This window comes from Grus americana, chromosome 5, assembly GCF_028858705.1.
Source record: "Grus americana isolate bGruAme1 chromosome 5, bGruAme1.mat, whole genome shotgun sequence".
Lineage (NCBI taxonomy): Eukaryota > Metazoa > Chordata > Aves > Gruiformes > Gruidae > Grus > Grus americana.
Genome location: NC_072856.1, coordinates 17,258,454 through 17,270,481, shown reverse-complemented (window position 1 = coordinate 17,270,481; position 12,028 = coordinate 17,258,454). Strand labels below are relative to the sequence as shown.

The 12,028-nt window shown below is 52.8% G+C and overlaps 2 protein-coding genes across 5 annotated transcripts in view; one reads left to right on the top strand and one right to left on the bottom strand.

Moving 5' to 3' along the window:
* Nucleotides 1-2,535: 2,535 nt before the first annotated feature.
* On the bottom strand, nucleotides 2,536-4,182 carry CDKN1C (cyclin dependent kinase inhibitor 1C). The gene is made up of 3 exons (XM_054828096.1): nucleotides 3,594-4,182; nucleotides 3,380-3,506; nucleotides 2,536-3,246 (listed from the first exon to the last, which is right to left on the bottom strand). The coding sequence occupies exons 1-2, from the start codon at nucleotides 4,045-4,047 to the stop codon at nucleotides 3,385-3,387; spliced, it is 576 nt and encodes a 191-aa protein (XP_054684071.1). The 5' UTR covers nucleotides 4,048-4,182; the 3' UTR covers nucleotides 2,536-3,246; nucleotides 3,380-3,384.
* Nucleotides 4,183-4,482: 300 nt separating this feature from the next.
* SLC22A18 (solute carrier family 22 member 18) overlaps nucleotides 4,483-12,028 on the top strand; it is a 92,833-nt gene continuing 85,287 nt past the window's right edge. Inside the window, exons 1-2 of one of the 4 annotated variants that reach the window (XM_054828095.1) lie at nucleotides 4,483-4,577; nucleotides 8,660-8,738. In XM_054828095.1, coding sequence (XP_054684070.1) covers nucleotides 8,720-8,738 — 19 coding nt within the window. In that variant the 5' untranslated portion in view covers nucleotides 4,483-4,577; nucleotides 8,660-8,719. Of the gene's footprint in view, nucleotides 4,578-8,659; nucleotides 8,744-12,028 lie in introns of those variants that run through there. The other 3 variants (XM_054828090.1, XM_054828094.1, XM_054828093.1) reach the window with 3 other exon arrangements.

Below are 12,028 nucleotides of genomic sequence, written 5' to 3'. Positions count from 1 at the left end.
CGGTCCTTCAAGACTCCTCATATTTTGAATCCTTTCCAAAAATATTCCTGTCCTCAAATCCAAAGTGGAATTTGGGATTTACTGCTAAGGGGTAAGTGGGTTGGTGGTAACAACCAGCAGCCTCCCTCCGCTTCTGCCTATGCATTCTCATGATAAAGGGCACTTTAAAGCCCCTCTGACAATGAATGAGTCCTAGTTAAATATTTCAAGAACTTCTTTACATGGTTTCCTCTGAAGCATGTACTGTTGAGACATCTGTCTTCTGTACTAATAAAGTAGTCTAGATTTAAAATGAACTTCATTGGATTGCTTTGAAACTATAGGCACATATGGTTCATAATTAGCTGGATATCTCTTATAGTTAAATGATTTTTTCTCTCTCTCTGTCGCCCATTCGCATCAATAATAGAAGCAAACAAAGTTCCAATTGTTCCCTGTTGCGGGACATTATGTGCCTGAATAAATGGATGTTGGCTGTGTCTACATGGATTTGCCATATGGCTACAAAGGCCGAAAGAATAGGGGCAGTGTGCTTTGTGCCGGGCGAGGAGGGCCGGCCGGGCTGGGTGGGGCAGGGGGTGGCAGGCGGGCGGCCGCACACCTTCCCGCACCCCCAGCCCTCGAGGAGAGTGGAGCCCCGGGGGGGCTGTGGGAAGCGGCCCTCCCTGTGGCAGGCTGGAAACCTGCCGGCTCCTCTCAGACGATGCCTACGAGCTGGAATTATTTGCTTTAACAGAGAACCCCCTGCCTAAACGCTTCCCCAGGGTGAGAGCTTTCCTCCCGGGATGGGCTGGGCACACCTCCGGGCAGGCGGCAGCTCCTCTGGCCGAGGTATTTGGGAGCTTGGAGCAGGGATCTTTCATTGCAGAAAGTCCTATTATTAGTTGGGGGCTGGGACAATGGAGGTCCCAAAGGCACCTGCTTTCATGAAAGCGAGAGAAAAGCCCATAAATCCTGGAGGATCCAGCTGCCTCACTCCGGGTATTGTTGGCTTTCATAGGGAAAGGGAAAAGCTATTTTTCTTTTCAAAGGGGGGGAAAATCGTATTGAGTCAGCGGCCACTGATGCGGGTGCGTAAAATAATCCTGTTCTGATTAAGCGATCATGGAGCTGGAGGTAATCAATGTTACTTTTACAGCCACGAGTGTTTGGCGGCTGTGACGGGGGGGCAGAAACGAGCGCTGCGGGGGCCAGGGGAAGATGATTTGGATAAACCCTGAGCCTTATTCTCTCAGCTCCCTCCCCCTCCGTGACAGAGAATCGTGTTTCAGAGCTCATAGGACTGGGGAGCAATGCCCTCATTCCCCCCCCCACCCCCCTGCCACTGGGTCCAGCATGGGGGTGCAATGCTCCAAGGGAGGTGACAGGACAGGCAGTGGGGTCTGAAAGCAACAAATCTGTCCAGCTGGAACCTGTGCCTCTAGGACTTCTGTTCCCCTCCTGCATCCCTGCATGACATCTGTGCTCTCCAGCACCCCAACCTTTGTGCCAGCTGCAGCTGGGAACGGACCTGGTCTGTCGGTTCGTTCCCCTCCCCGAGCAGTGCAGGGTTTGGGATGCTGAGTGGGGACGCGTGCCCTGATCCCATCAGGCTGCGTGTGGATCCCATGGCTTTAACCCGCTCATGGGCCAAGGGGATGGGGGTGCCCCCCACAAACTGCCTGGGAGCGCATGGTTGCAACAGCACTGCCACCAAAGCGTTAATGCCAAAATGCTGGGTATTTTGCCTGTTTGTTGTTTTTCTTTTTTCCCGTTTTACGGGGAGCTGGAACTGCTGGTTTCCCAGCACTGCTGTGCGTTTCCCCTGTAAATTATTGCTGGGCTTGGGCAAGATGTACCACGAAGTGTTTCCCTGCAGTAGCCACAGCTTCGAGCTCCGGGTCAGGGCCTGATGGCCCACGGCTGGGGCAGGGGGGGCTTTGCACACCACCCCCCAACAAGGCAGGGGTCATGTGTCATGTCCCGTTCCCCCCACGCTGAACCCATCGAGGGCACTGTGGGGCTGTGGTCTGCGTGCACCAGTCACCTTCCTCTAGCTGTCCCTACTAAGGGAGGGAGTCAGCAGCCCCAGCCCCGATGTAGTGCAGGGAGGGGGGGGGCTGCCCCAGCACGGTCCTCAAGGGGGGTCAAATACAGCTTTAGTAAGAAAAAAAACAAACCGAAAAAAATCAGTCATCATAAAATGTGCCAAAAGGCCGAATTCAGGGTATGATGAAGGGTGGGTGCTCCCCTCACACTTGGTTAACTCCAGCAGTACTCGGAAACACTCGTTTTTAAGGGAAAACTTTCCCCTCCGAATTGCGCACAAGCTTCGCACAGCGCGGAGATGGAAGCACCGTCCCCCCGGCGGCAGGGTCGTGCTCGGGGGCGCCTGGCGCCCTGCAGCAAGGGAGGTGCCTCCCCAACACCCCTGAGCGAGCGGGGCAGCGCTGGGCTTACTTCCACCGCCTGACCCTCCCGGGCTGCCCCAGCCAACCCCCCCCCCCCCCTCCGAGAGTATATCTGCCCAGGACACACCACGCAGCCTTGCGGGGGGGGGGGGGTGTCCCTGGATTTTTAAAATTTTATTTATTATTATTGAAGTTGTGGCATTATTTGCAATGGCAGTGGTACAGACCGGCTCAGGAACCATTGAAACAGATTTGTCTTCAAGTAAAGTCTAAAAAATATTTTGATTCATAGCTACATCTTGTGAATGCAAAAAAAATTCCCACTATAAAAATAAATTTACATTTTGTAATTAACAAAAGCAAATATAGTGCCCTTTGGCTTAACCAAAAGAAAAAAAAAAAAGACTATTGGATGTCCAAGTTATCCACATTTCTGACATAAATAGAAAATATAAGTTAGCATAACTCTTAAAAAAGTTTTTTTTTTTACAAATATACACTTGCTTTTTTCATTTTTCTTCCTTTTTTCTTTTTTTTTTCCTTTTTTTGCACTGAGAGCTCAGCAGAGATTAAACATTTCATATAAATGACTTTTAAAGCTTTACACTTCTGGCCAGTGTACTCACATTAGGCATAATACATTTCTATATAAAACGTAATACATTGCACAGTTGTACGTTAACACTGCTCCGTGCGCGGCCGCGGCCGGCGGGCAGGCGCTCCGGCTCCGCTCCCGGTCCGGGCGAGCGCGGGGGGGTCCCGACTCGCCACGCCGCCCGCCCCGGCCCCCCGCGCCTCCGGGGCGCCGTGCCTCTGGGGCGACGCGCCTCTCCCGTGGGTGCCGTAGTGCAAAAGTCTGGGGAGGAACAAAAAGGAGGAGAAAAAAAATAATCAGGAAAAAAAAAAAAAAGGTGTGTGTGTGGGAAATAATAAAAGACGCAGAAAGCGCCCGGACACCCCCGCCCGCCCGCCCCCGGGGCGCGCCTCACCTGGCTCACCGGAGCCGCTTGCGGGGGGTCTGCTCAGCCGGCACGGCGGCGGGGGGCGGCGGGCAGCCGGCAGGGCGCTCCGCCGCCACCTTGGGCTCCGCCGGCCTTTTCCTCCTCGCGAAGAAATCTGGATGGGGGACGGAGGGGGGGTCCGTCAGCCGCTGCGGCGGGACGCCCACCGCCCCCCACGTCCCCCCAGCACCCCCCCACGCACCTGTGATGCGGGCGGTCGGGCTCCTCCGGCGGAGCCGCATGCCTCGGCGGCGGGGCGCGGCGCGGTTCTCCCGGCTCAGGCGTCCCCCGGGCCCCTTGCCGGCGGTGGCGGGCGGCGGCGGCGGGGAGGGGGGCGCCCGGTGGAGGGGGACGCGACGCCGCCCCACCTGCAGCGTCTCCCGGTAGAAAGCGGGCACGGCGCCGCCCTCCACCTCCTCCCAGCGCAGGCGGCCGGGCCCCGGCAGCGGCGTGTCGGTGTGGAAGTTGTAGTCCCAGCGGCGCTGGTCGTCCTCCCCCATCTCCCGCAGGCGGTTCCGCAGCTCCCGGCCCAGCTCCTCGTGGTCCACCGGCCCGAAGAGGCTCCTACAGACGGGGCTGCGGCCGTGCCCGGCCAGGGCTCGCCGGGCGGAGATGCGCTCCAGGGCGGCGGCGCCGGAGAGGTGCACGTTGGACATCCCCGCCGGGGAGGACGCGGGGTGGGTGGGGTGCGGTGGGCTGGGAAGGGGTGCGGTGCCCCCCCGCCGCTCCTCGCCTCCCGTTCTGCCCGCGCTCCCGCCGGCCCTGCCTCCCGCCTCTGAGCCCCTGCCCCCGGCCGCCTGACTTTTAAACCCCGCTCCCCGCGAGTACGAGCAAAACAACCATTAGCATAATAGTATTTCCCTGCCATCGGCCCGCCGCGATTGGCGGGGACCCCCCCGCCGCCCCCCGGCCCCCGGCGGCAGCCCTCCTGCCCGCGCCCTCCATTGGCTGCGCCGGGCAACGCCGCGCCGCCGGCGGCCGTATTGGCCCGGCCCGGCCCCGCCGCGGACCGGGGAGGGGGGGCGGCCCCGGCGCTGGCCCGGCCCCGGGGGGCGGCCACGGCGCTCCCCGCCTGCCGCCGGCCCCGCTCCCTTTGTCTGCCGGCGGCCGCGGCTCCGCCGCTGCTTCCTCCCCGGTGACTTTCGGGGTTGTTTTTATTTCCCCGTCCGTGTTGCCTTTTCAGCATGTAGGTGTGTGTGCGGGGGGGTTATTATTGTTGGGTTTAGTGTTGCTATTTTTCCCGAAGGGTGTCGCCGGGAGGTTTTTCGGCATCCGTGGGGCGCGGGGTTTTGGGGCGTGGGAGGTGATGCGTGTGGAGGAAAACGGGATCGTTTCTGGCTTGGGGGTTTTTAATTACGCTGCTGCAAAACAAAGCGAGATGCTTGCAGATTTCAAAACAAGCTGAAGGCTATTTTTAAAAATAGGGCTTCTCAGCTGCATGGAAGTAATAAGTTGCAGCCTTACTGAATAGAAATACATGAAAACCACAGCATTTTCCTCTCCTAGCTTTAAAATCCACATAATATGTGTTTGTTCACTGCAGATGAACTAATCTTGCTATTGTGTTGCCAGGGATCAGCTGGCTTGTGCTTTACATTTTCTGCAGGTCACTGCAATCATTGCCTTTTGTTGTTTTGGGATGGGGGAGTATGAAAGGAAAGGGAGGGGGAGCATAATTGACACGGTGCCAAAATTGGGCCCAGAACATCATCATAATTTTGATGTGCGCCGTGGAAGCCTGTTAACCACAGCCAGCTTTTCATCTGCAAACAACAAGGGAAAAGATAGACCTTTATCACTCTGCACATTTGGGAACACCCTGGCTCTCCATGTACGTACAGCTTTTGCCTCTAGGAAACTCGAACCCTTGAGCAAAGACGACTTGGATGAGTTTATTCCCTAGAGAAAATAAAATTAATTTGAATTCCTAAAGTGATGCTGGCTGTGCAAAGACTGCTTAGGTGCTGGCTTACTGCAGGGCTGGAGAGGTTGCAGCTTTAGGCCCCTTAGGGCAATGGTGACCACAGGCAGGTGTCAATTTGAAGAAGAGGGGCAATAGTCTTTGCACCCATGGAAAGCTCTTCCTTTTCCTCAGCTGGAGGCACTCGTTCCTGCCCTTGCCATGCTGGTGAGGAGCCTGGAGCAGCCGGGACGGCTCCTGCGGGCTGCCAGGTACTGCACCTTCAACTGTGCTCCCAAAGACTGGCCACGCCAGGAGAGAACAGCAGCACCCGTGGTTTCAGACCCATGGACCTAGGGTTGGCCACAGCTGGTCCAGAGGTGCAGAGAGAAGGTTACAGCCTGGCTTACGGCACAGGAAGGGTCTTTCCATGCTCGGGCTGATGAGCACTGAGACGCCACAGCAGGTCTGATCTCCTGAAATCATTTTCTGATGTCCATGGGGGCAGGTGGGCTGCTCGGTGGGAAAGGTCTGTAGCTTTGCAGTCGAGAGAAGAAGACATAGCGAATGTCTTCAGGGTGCAGATCCCTGCTTGCTTCCTGGGCAGGTGTAGAGTCAACGCCTGGCAGAAGACTTTGCGGACAGATGGTACAGACAGACCACTCTGATTTCACAAATAGTGGTAGCACAGGTATTTTAGGATATATGAAGGCTTTTTTTTTTTTTTTTTAAAGATACCAGTTTAGGTGTGAGGGTCTCAACAGATATTCTTGGTTTCCCATGTGAGCTGGACCACAACCTACCAGTGTGGTGATTTTAGGTAAATACTGCCACACTGTCCTTTCCTTCCCAAAATAGCCCCCAAGGGTGGCCATGTTGAGGTCTCCTGGCCCAAAGGATGGCATTCAGTGAGCAGGTCACGAGAAGGCTCTCCTGGTTCCTTGTCACTAAAAGCACATCATCTTAAAAAGCAGGAGGTGAGCATCAGTTAGCAAGGGTTCAGCCAGGGAGAGAAGGGGTGGGTCCTGGGACGACTGGGGAACATGTTGAACATGGCACAGTGTTCAGCTGGCACTTCTTTCTGCAGCCATCGGATGCACCTCTCAGATGTAGGATGAGGTGGTTTTAGGAATGCGCTATGCAGAGAAAACGCCTTGAGTTCCCCGAGAAACCTGCTGAAAAAAGTGCCCTCTATTCAAGATGCGAGCCAAATGGCAATGGCCGGGTCCCCGCAGACAGGGGCTCTTTGTGAGGAGACTTCACAAACCCACTGCCATCCTCCCCCAGTGCCAGGAGAGGCCAGCGGCTGCCTTTCCTGTTTTCTGCCTCCTCAGGTTTATACATTCCTGCGATGCAAGCCGAGCAAGCAAACCTCCCTGCTATTTGCAAGATGTGGGCGTGCCCTCTGCAAAATCCACATCGTGGTCCTTCCAAACCGTTTTCGGAGGTTAGCCAATATTTACGCAGTGCTTGAGGGATGCTAGGAACTACAGTTTGAATGGGAAGGTATTTTCAGATGTTGCCTTGTGTTTAAGGGTGCTTCACCTTCCAGCTCACCTGGGAGGTAAAGCAGCTTGAGTTTGAGGTTACCAGCTTTTTTTTTAGCTTGTCTTCCTCACTGCCAATGCTCCCCATCTCTTTGACCTGGTTTTTTTTTTCTGTCCCATTATACACTTATGTTTTAAGCTTGTGGTGATAATGGTGGGGATTTTCTACTCACAGTTGCCAGTTCTAGCAGTGTCCATGCTTCTCTTCTCTGTGGGGATAGAGAGCATCCAGCCCATTTGAGGAGGAAATACTGCCTGCATCTTCTTAATTTAGTGAATCTGTGAACTCTAAGGCCAGAGGAGTATGTTATGATCCTCTAAACCAGCAGTTTGCCTAACATGAGCCACAAAATCTTACCCAAGAGCTCCTACCACCAAGCCCATTAGCTTCTTCAGAAATTCCTGCTCCAGAACACCGAGCAGAGTAATTACCACTATGGTTAGAACAATGCTGCATAAGAATGAAACATTTTTTCTCAAAATATCCAAGTCCTATCTGCTTATGTCAGAAAACACAATGACTTTAACTAGTGTGTATTCCTGCTGGCTGCTCTGTTTCAAAAGGGTGAGGGGAGGGGAAGCAAAATCCTTTATGGCTTGTGTATAATTGCAAAAGGATTGTGATTGCAGGAGGTTTATTGCGTTTGACTATTCCTGTTTGGAAAGAGTCCAGATTGACCCTCAGAGCCAGGACTGAGTCTGATGGCTTGGCAGATAGAGGAAGAAAGGTCCTTGCACTGTAAACTAAGCAAGGAGTAACAAAGGAAATTTGATAGAGCCTTGGCACTGTCGTTCTGATGGGGCTGGTTGTTGCAGAGCTCCAGGTTACCTTCTTCAGAAAAGAGGTCTGGTGAGATGTTAGTGTATGGAGGTGAATGGGTCCCCATGACATGGTGCCATGGAGGAGCACTCCTCTGTCTTCTGGAGAGTCTCGGGATGAACGTCTCCTGCAGGAATTGTCCTCAGCGTGCTGCCAGGCAAACACACACATTGTTGAGCCCCTGAGGCTTGAAGGCTTGTGCTTTGCTCCCTTCTCAGTTCCTTTAATACATCGTTATCATATACACTTAACAATGTTTAACTCAGGATTCTTCAAATGCTGCGTGACCCACATGTGATTGCTTCATTTCAGAACATGTTATATTCCATAATTGCTTTAGCAGAGACACAGAGCAATAAACATCAGTACATTATCTCCCGTGCAGTGTGATTGTGATCACAAGCAATTTGCAGTTTTGCATTTACACCAGTGGCAATTTTGCATGGTACTTTGGAATCCTGCTTAAATAAACCAATTGCAATTAAAGTTCAAGTTAGCACAGACTGCCCAAACTTCTCATCGAGGCTTTTTCACCAGCAAAGTGACGCTTTGAATTGGTAAAGGCGGTGTAACATTCAGAATTTTCCATTTCTTGATACAGTCATAAAAAAGTCAAATTATTAGATCTGATAGCTAGGCAAAACCATGCTAGTTCAGGGGTTAAAACAGGGAAAGAGTCTGAACAGAACCCTGAAAAAATTCTGGTAGTTTTAATTCAATTTGAATTGCTTTTCTCAAAAACATGCAAAAGCTAGCATCTCAGAAAAATGCTTTATTTCATTTGATTTCCTTTAATATTTTTGTTATTACTATTCTTTCTGTTCTTGGTTGTTAAGAGCTAGCCTGGCTGTCCAGCTGCTGCACATCATTAGGGTAGCACAAAGGTAGCAGTGAATTTAGCCTCATCTATTGATGGACCAGCCAGTGCACGGGTGGGGGGGGGCATCACATTCTTGCTTCACACTCTTCTTTTTTCTCTTTCCATCATGTTGTTTTACTAGATGAAGTCCACTTGCCATCTGGCCCTTCGTGACTGATTGAAAGCCTGACTGGTTTGTGGGATGCTCTCCGTGAACTATGGTGTGGTGAGCCTTACCGACACCGTGCTCTTAACTTGGAAAGCAGGCTGGGAATGGCGGGTACCAAACAGCATTTCGGGCTCACAGTGTACCCAGGGAGGGTGGCTCTTTTTTGCTGTCTGTCTGTGTAGTCATACTTGAGCAGCAGTTAAATACTTCATTTATTTATACTCCCTGCTTTTCTGTTGGTGTAATTTCTGTGAAAGTCATGCTCTACGCTCATAGGTACTGTTCGTTGCCACTCTTTGTATTAACCACGAGGTTTGCAGTTTGCTTGTTTTGACATTCCCCTTGCCTTTCATCTTGATCCATGGTAATGTTATTTTTGGAGTAGTTTTTCATAGGTTATTTCTACTTTCTGTAGGGGGGTGGTGGTGAAGGAGCCATTACACGCATTTTATTTTTTATTTCACGTTTCTTAAGTAAACAGGTTTTTTAATGCTGTTTAATGCTCCTGCATGAGTCCTGAAGGAGATTGTTCATGGCCTGGACTGTTGCAGAGGAGAGGTGCCTGGTCCAAAACTGAGCCCAGGAGCAGTAGTAAGGGCACAAGGAGTATCTTCAGATGGACCCAGTGCACTGATTGCCACAGCTATGGGAAACGAAATGTGAGCATGTGAAAAAAAACCAACCCAAGCCCCACAATCCTAGAAGGTGCTTGAAATCCAAGTGACTCTGAAAGGCACAGACTTGCAAAAAGTGGAGGGTGTCTAAAGAGTCCTGATGATAAACAATTCAAAACAATTTTTAAGGGAGAGTAAATGCATCAAAAAATTGCCCCAGTCGTGTTCCCTTCCTCAGCCCTGCCCGCCCCAGTGCCGGCCTGAAGCCCTGAGTGTCTGGCCCTGGCGCAGGCAGCCGAGCTGACCGAGTGCTGACCCAGGCCCTTTTTGTTTGTGCTCTGGCCTTGCCCTCCCTCCCCACTCCTGCACGTTTCTGCCCCTCTTCACCGCTCGGCGGAGCGGTCCGGCCGCCGGGTCTGCCGGGGGGCGGGCAGGGGAGCCGGGGACCAGCCGGAGCCGCCGTGCATCCTCACCCCCTGCCAACCTCTCCCTGCCCGGCCTGGCTGCAAAATAACGGCGAAGCAAGGTCTGTCCCCCCCGCTTCCCGTGCCCGGCCACTCTCCCCAGGCCGGGTGGCGGGTTTGAAGCCGGGCGGTGGCGGTGGAGCCGCCCGCGGGATGTCCCCTATGTGTGGGGCAATGGTGCCCTCTAATGTCGGCTGGGCCCGGGAGAGGCAGGCATTCGCCCCGGTCCTCCCGCTCGCCACCGGGGAGCGCGGTCTCGCCCCGCGGCAGGGGTGGGTTTCCAGCACGCCCCTCCCCCCCCCCCGCCCCTATGCATTTGCAGCCGGTTCTCTACCCGCATGTCGGAGGCCCCTGGCTTGTTGGCATATTGTCCCGTGATCCAGCTCCTGGGGATTTCCGCGTGTGACCAGGTGCTGTTCGATGCATCACAGGAGCTCTTGGCTGGGCTGTGTGCCATAACACATTCCCCACTTTCTGCACCTCACCAAAAGAGCTCTGGGTACGGTTTGGCAGGGGAGACTGCTCTCCACACCACCAGCCTGCAGAGCCTTCTCTAGGCTGAACGACCCTAACTCTCTCAGCCTGTCCTCATGGGGGGGGGGGGGGCGGGGCAGGATATGTGCTCCAGCCCCAAGTCATTTTTCCAGCCCTCCTCTGGACCTGCTCCAACAGCTCCATGTCTGTCTTGTACTGGGGACCTCAGAGCTGGACGCAGTTCTCAAGGTGGGGGCTCGCCAGAGCAGAATAGAATCACCTCCCTCAACCTGCTGGCCACACTTGCTTTGATACAGCCCAGGATATGGTTGGCTTTCTGGGCTGTGAGCACACATTGCTGGCTCATATTCAGTTTTTCATCCATCAGTACCCCCAAGTCCTTCTCCTCGGGGCTGCTCTCAATCCATTCATCACCCAGCCTGTATCCATGTTTGGGATTGCCCCAGTCCAGGTGCAGGACCTCGCACTTTGCCTTGTGGAACTTCATGCAATTTGCATGGGCCCACCTCTCAAGCCTGTCAAGGTCCCTCTGGATGGCATCCCTTCCCTCTAGAGCAACCACACAGCTTGGTGTCATCTGCAAACTTGCCATAGGTGCACTCAGTCCCACTGTCCATGTCGTTGACAGATGTTAAATAATGCTAGTCCCAATATGGACCCCTGAGGGACATCAGTTGTCATTGGTCTCCACCTGGACATTGAGACATTGACTGCGACCATCCAGCCAATTCCTTATCCACTGAGTGGTCCACCTCTCAAATCCATTTTAGAGACCAGGTTGTCATGTGGGACAGTATCAAATGCTTTGCTGCATCTGGGTAGATGACATCAGTTGCTGTAACCCCATCCTAGAAGGCCACCACATTTGTCAGGCATGATTTGGCCTTAGTGAAGCCATGTTGGTTGTCACCAAATCACCTCTCTATTTTGCATGTGCCTGAGCATAGTCTCCAGGAGGATCTGCTCCATGATCTTGCTGGGCACAGAGGTGAGACTGACCAGCCTGTAGTTCCCCAGGTGTTTCTTTTTGCCCTTTTTAAAAATGAGGGTTATGTTTGCCCTTTTCCAGCCACAGGGAACTTCACCAGGCTGCCACAACTTTTCAGATATGATGAATAGTGGCTTAGCTCAATGGTAGCTCAGACCTTGGAAATCTAAGAGAAGGAGATGAAGTTGTAGAAGATGCAGACCTCAAGACATATACCTGGTTTTGTACAGGGCTGGCATGCCTTGGGGAGCCCCGGGAGCTTTTGTCTCCTCTACATCTTTTTTTGGCTGGTTCCCTCCCTAGTAGCGGGTGGCAAAGTAATACGGTGCTGTGGGATCTGGCTGTTCCTTCTCGCGCTCCCCAAGTTGGATTCCCTCTTCTTATTTGCCTTTCCCTTGGGACTTGCTCCCTCCTTTCCCAGCGATGGGGTGTTGAGATATCCAGCAATGATGCAGCATGATGAGATAATTTCTCTCCCCTCCCCACCACCTGGCTTCTTGTTTGTATTCTTTAATTAATTTATCTTCTTGCCAACAGCTTTGAATTTGCTTTTAGTGTAGTAACTTTCTGAAGACACAGCACTACAATTTTATTTGCTCTTAATCTTGAAAAGCAATCGTTTTATAATCTCCTTGCTAGATTCATAGCATTAATTTTGCTGCAAGCTTTGAATGTGGACCAAACATAACCCAGCCAGTGGTGAACCTGCAAAGGGAGTGGTTCGAAGAGCACCCTTGGGGAAGTCCATCACGTTCATTTTACAGCAGTTTAACTATAGTAA

Coding starts and splice junctions, on each gene's coding strand:
- CDKN1C (XM_054828096.1), bottom strand. CDS start 4,047: ATGTCCAACGTGCACCTCTCCGGCGCCGCCGCCCTGGAGCGCATCTCC. Junction 3,507..3,593: donor CCCGACCGCCCGCATCACAG/GTGCGTGGGGGG, acceptor TCCCCCATCCAG/ATTTCTTCGCGAGGAGGAAA.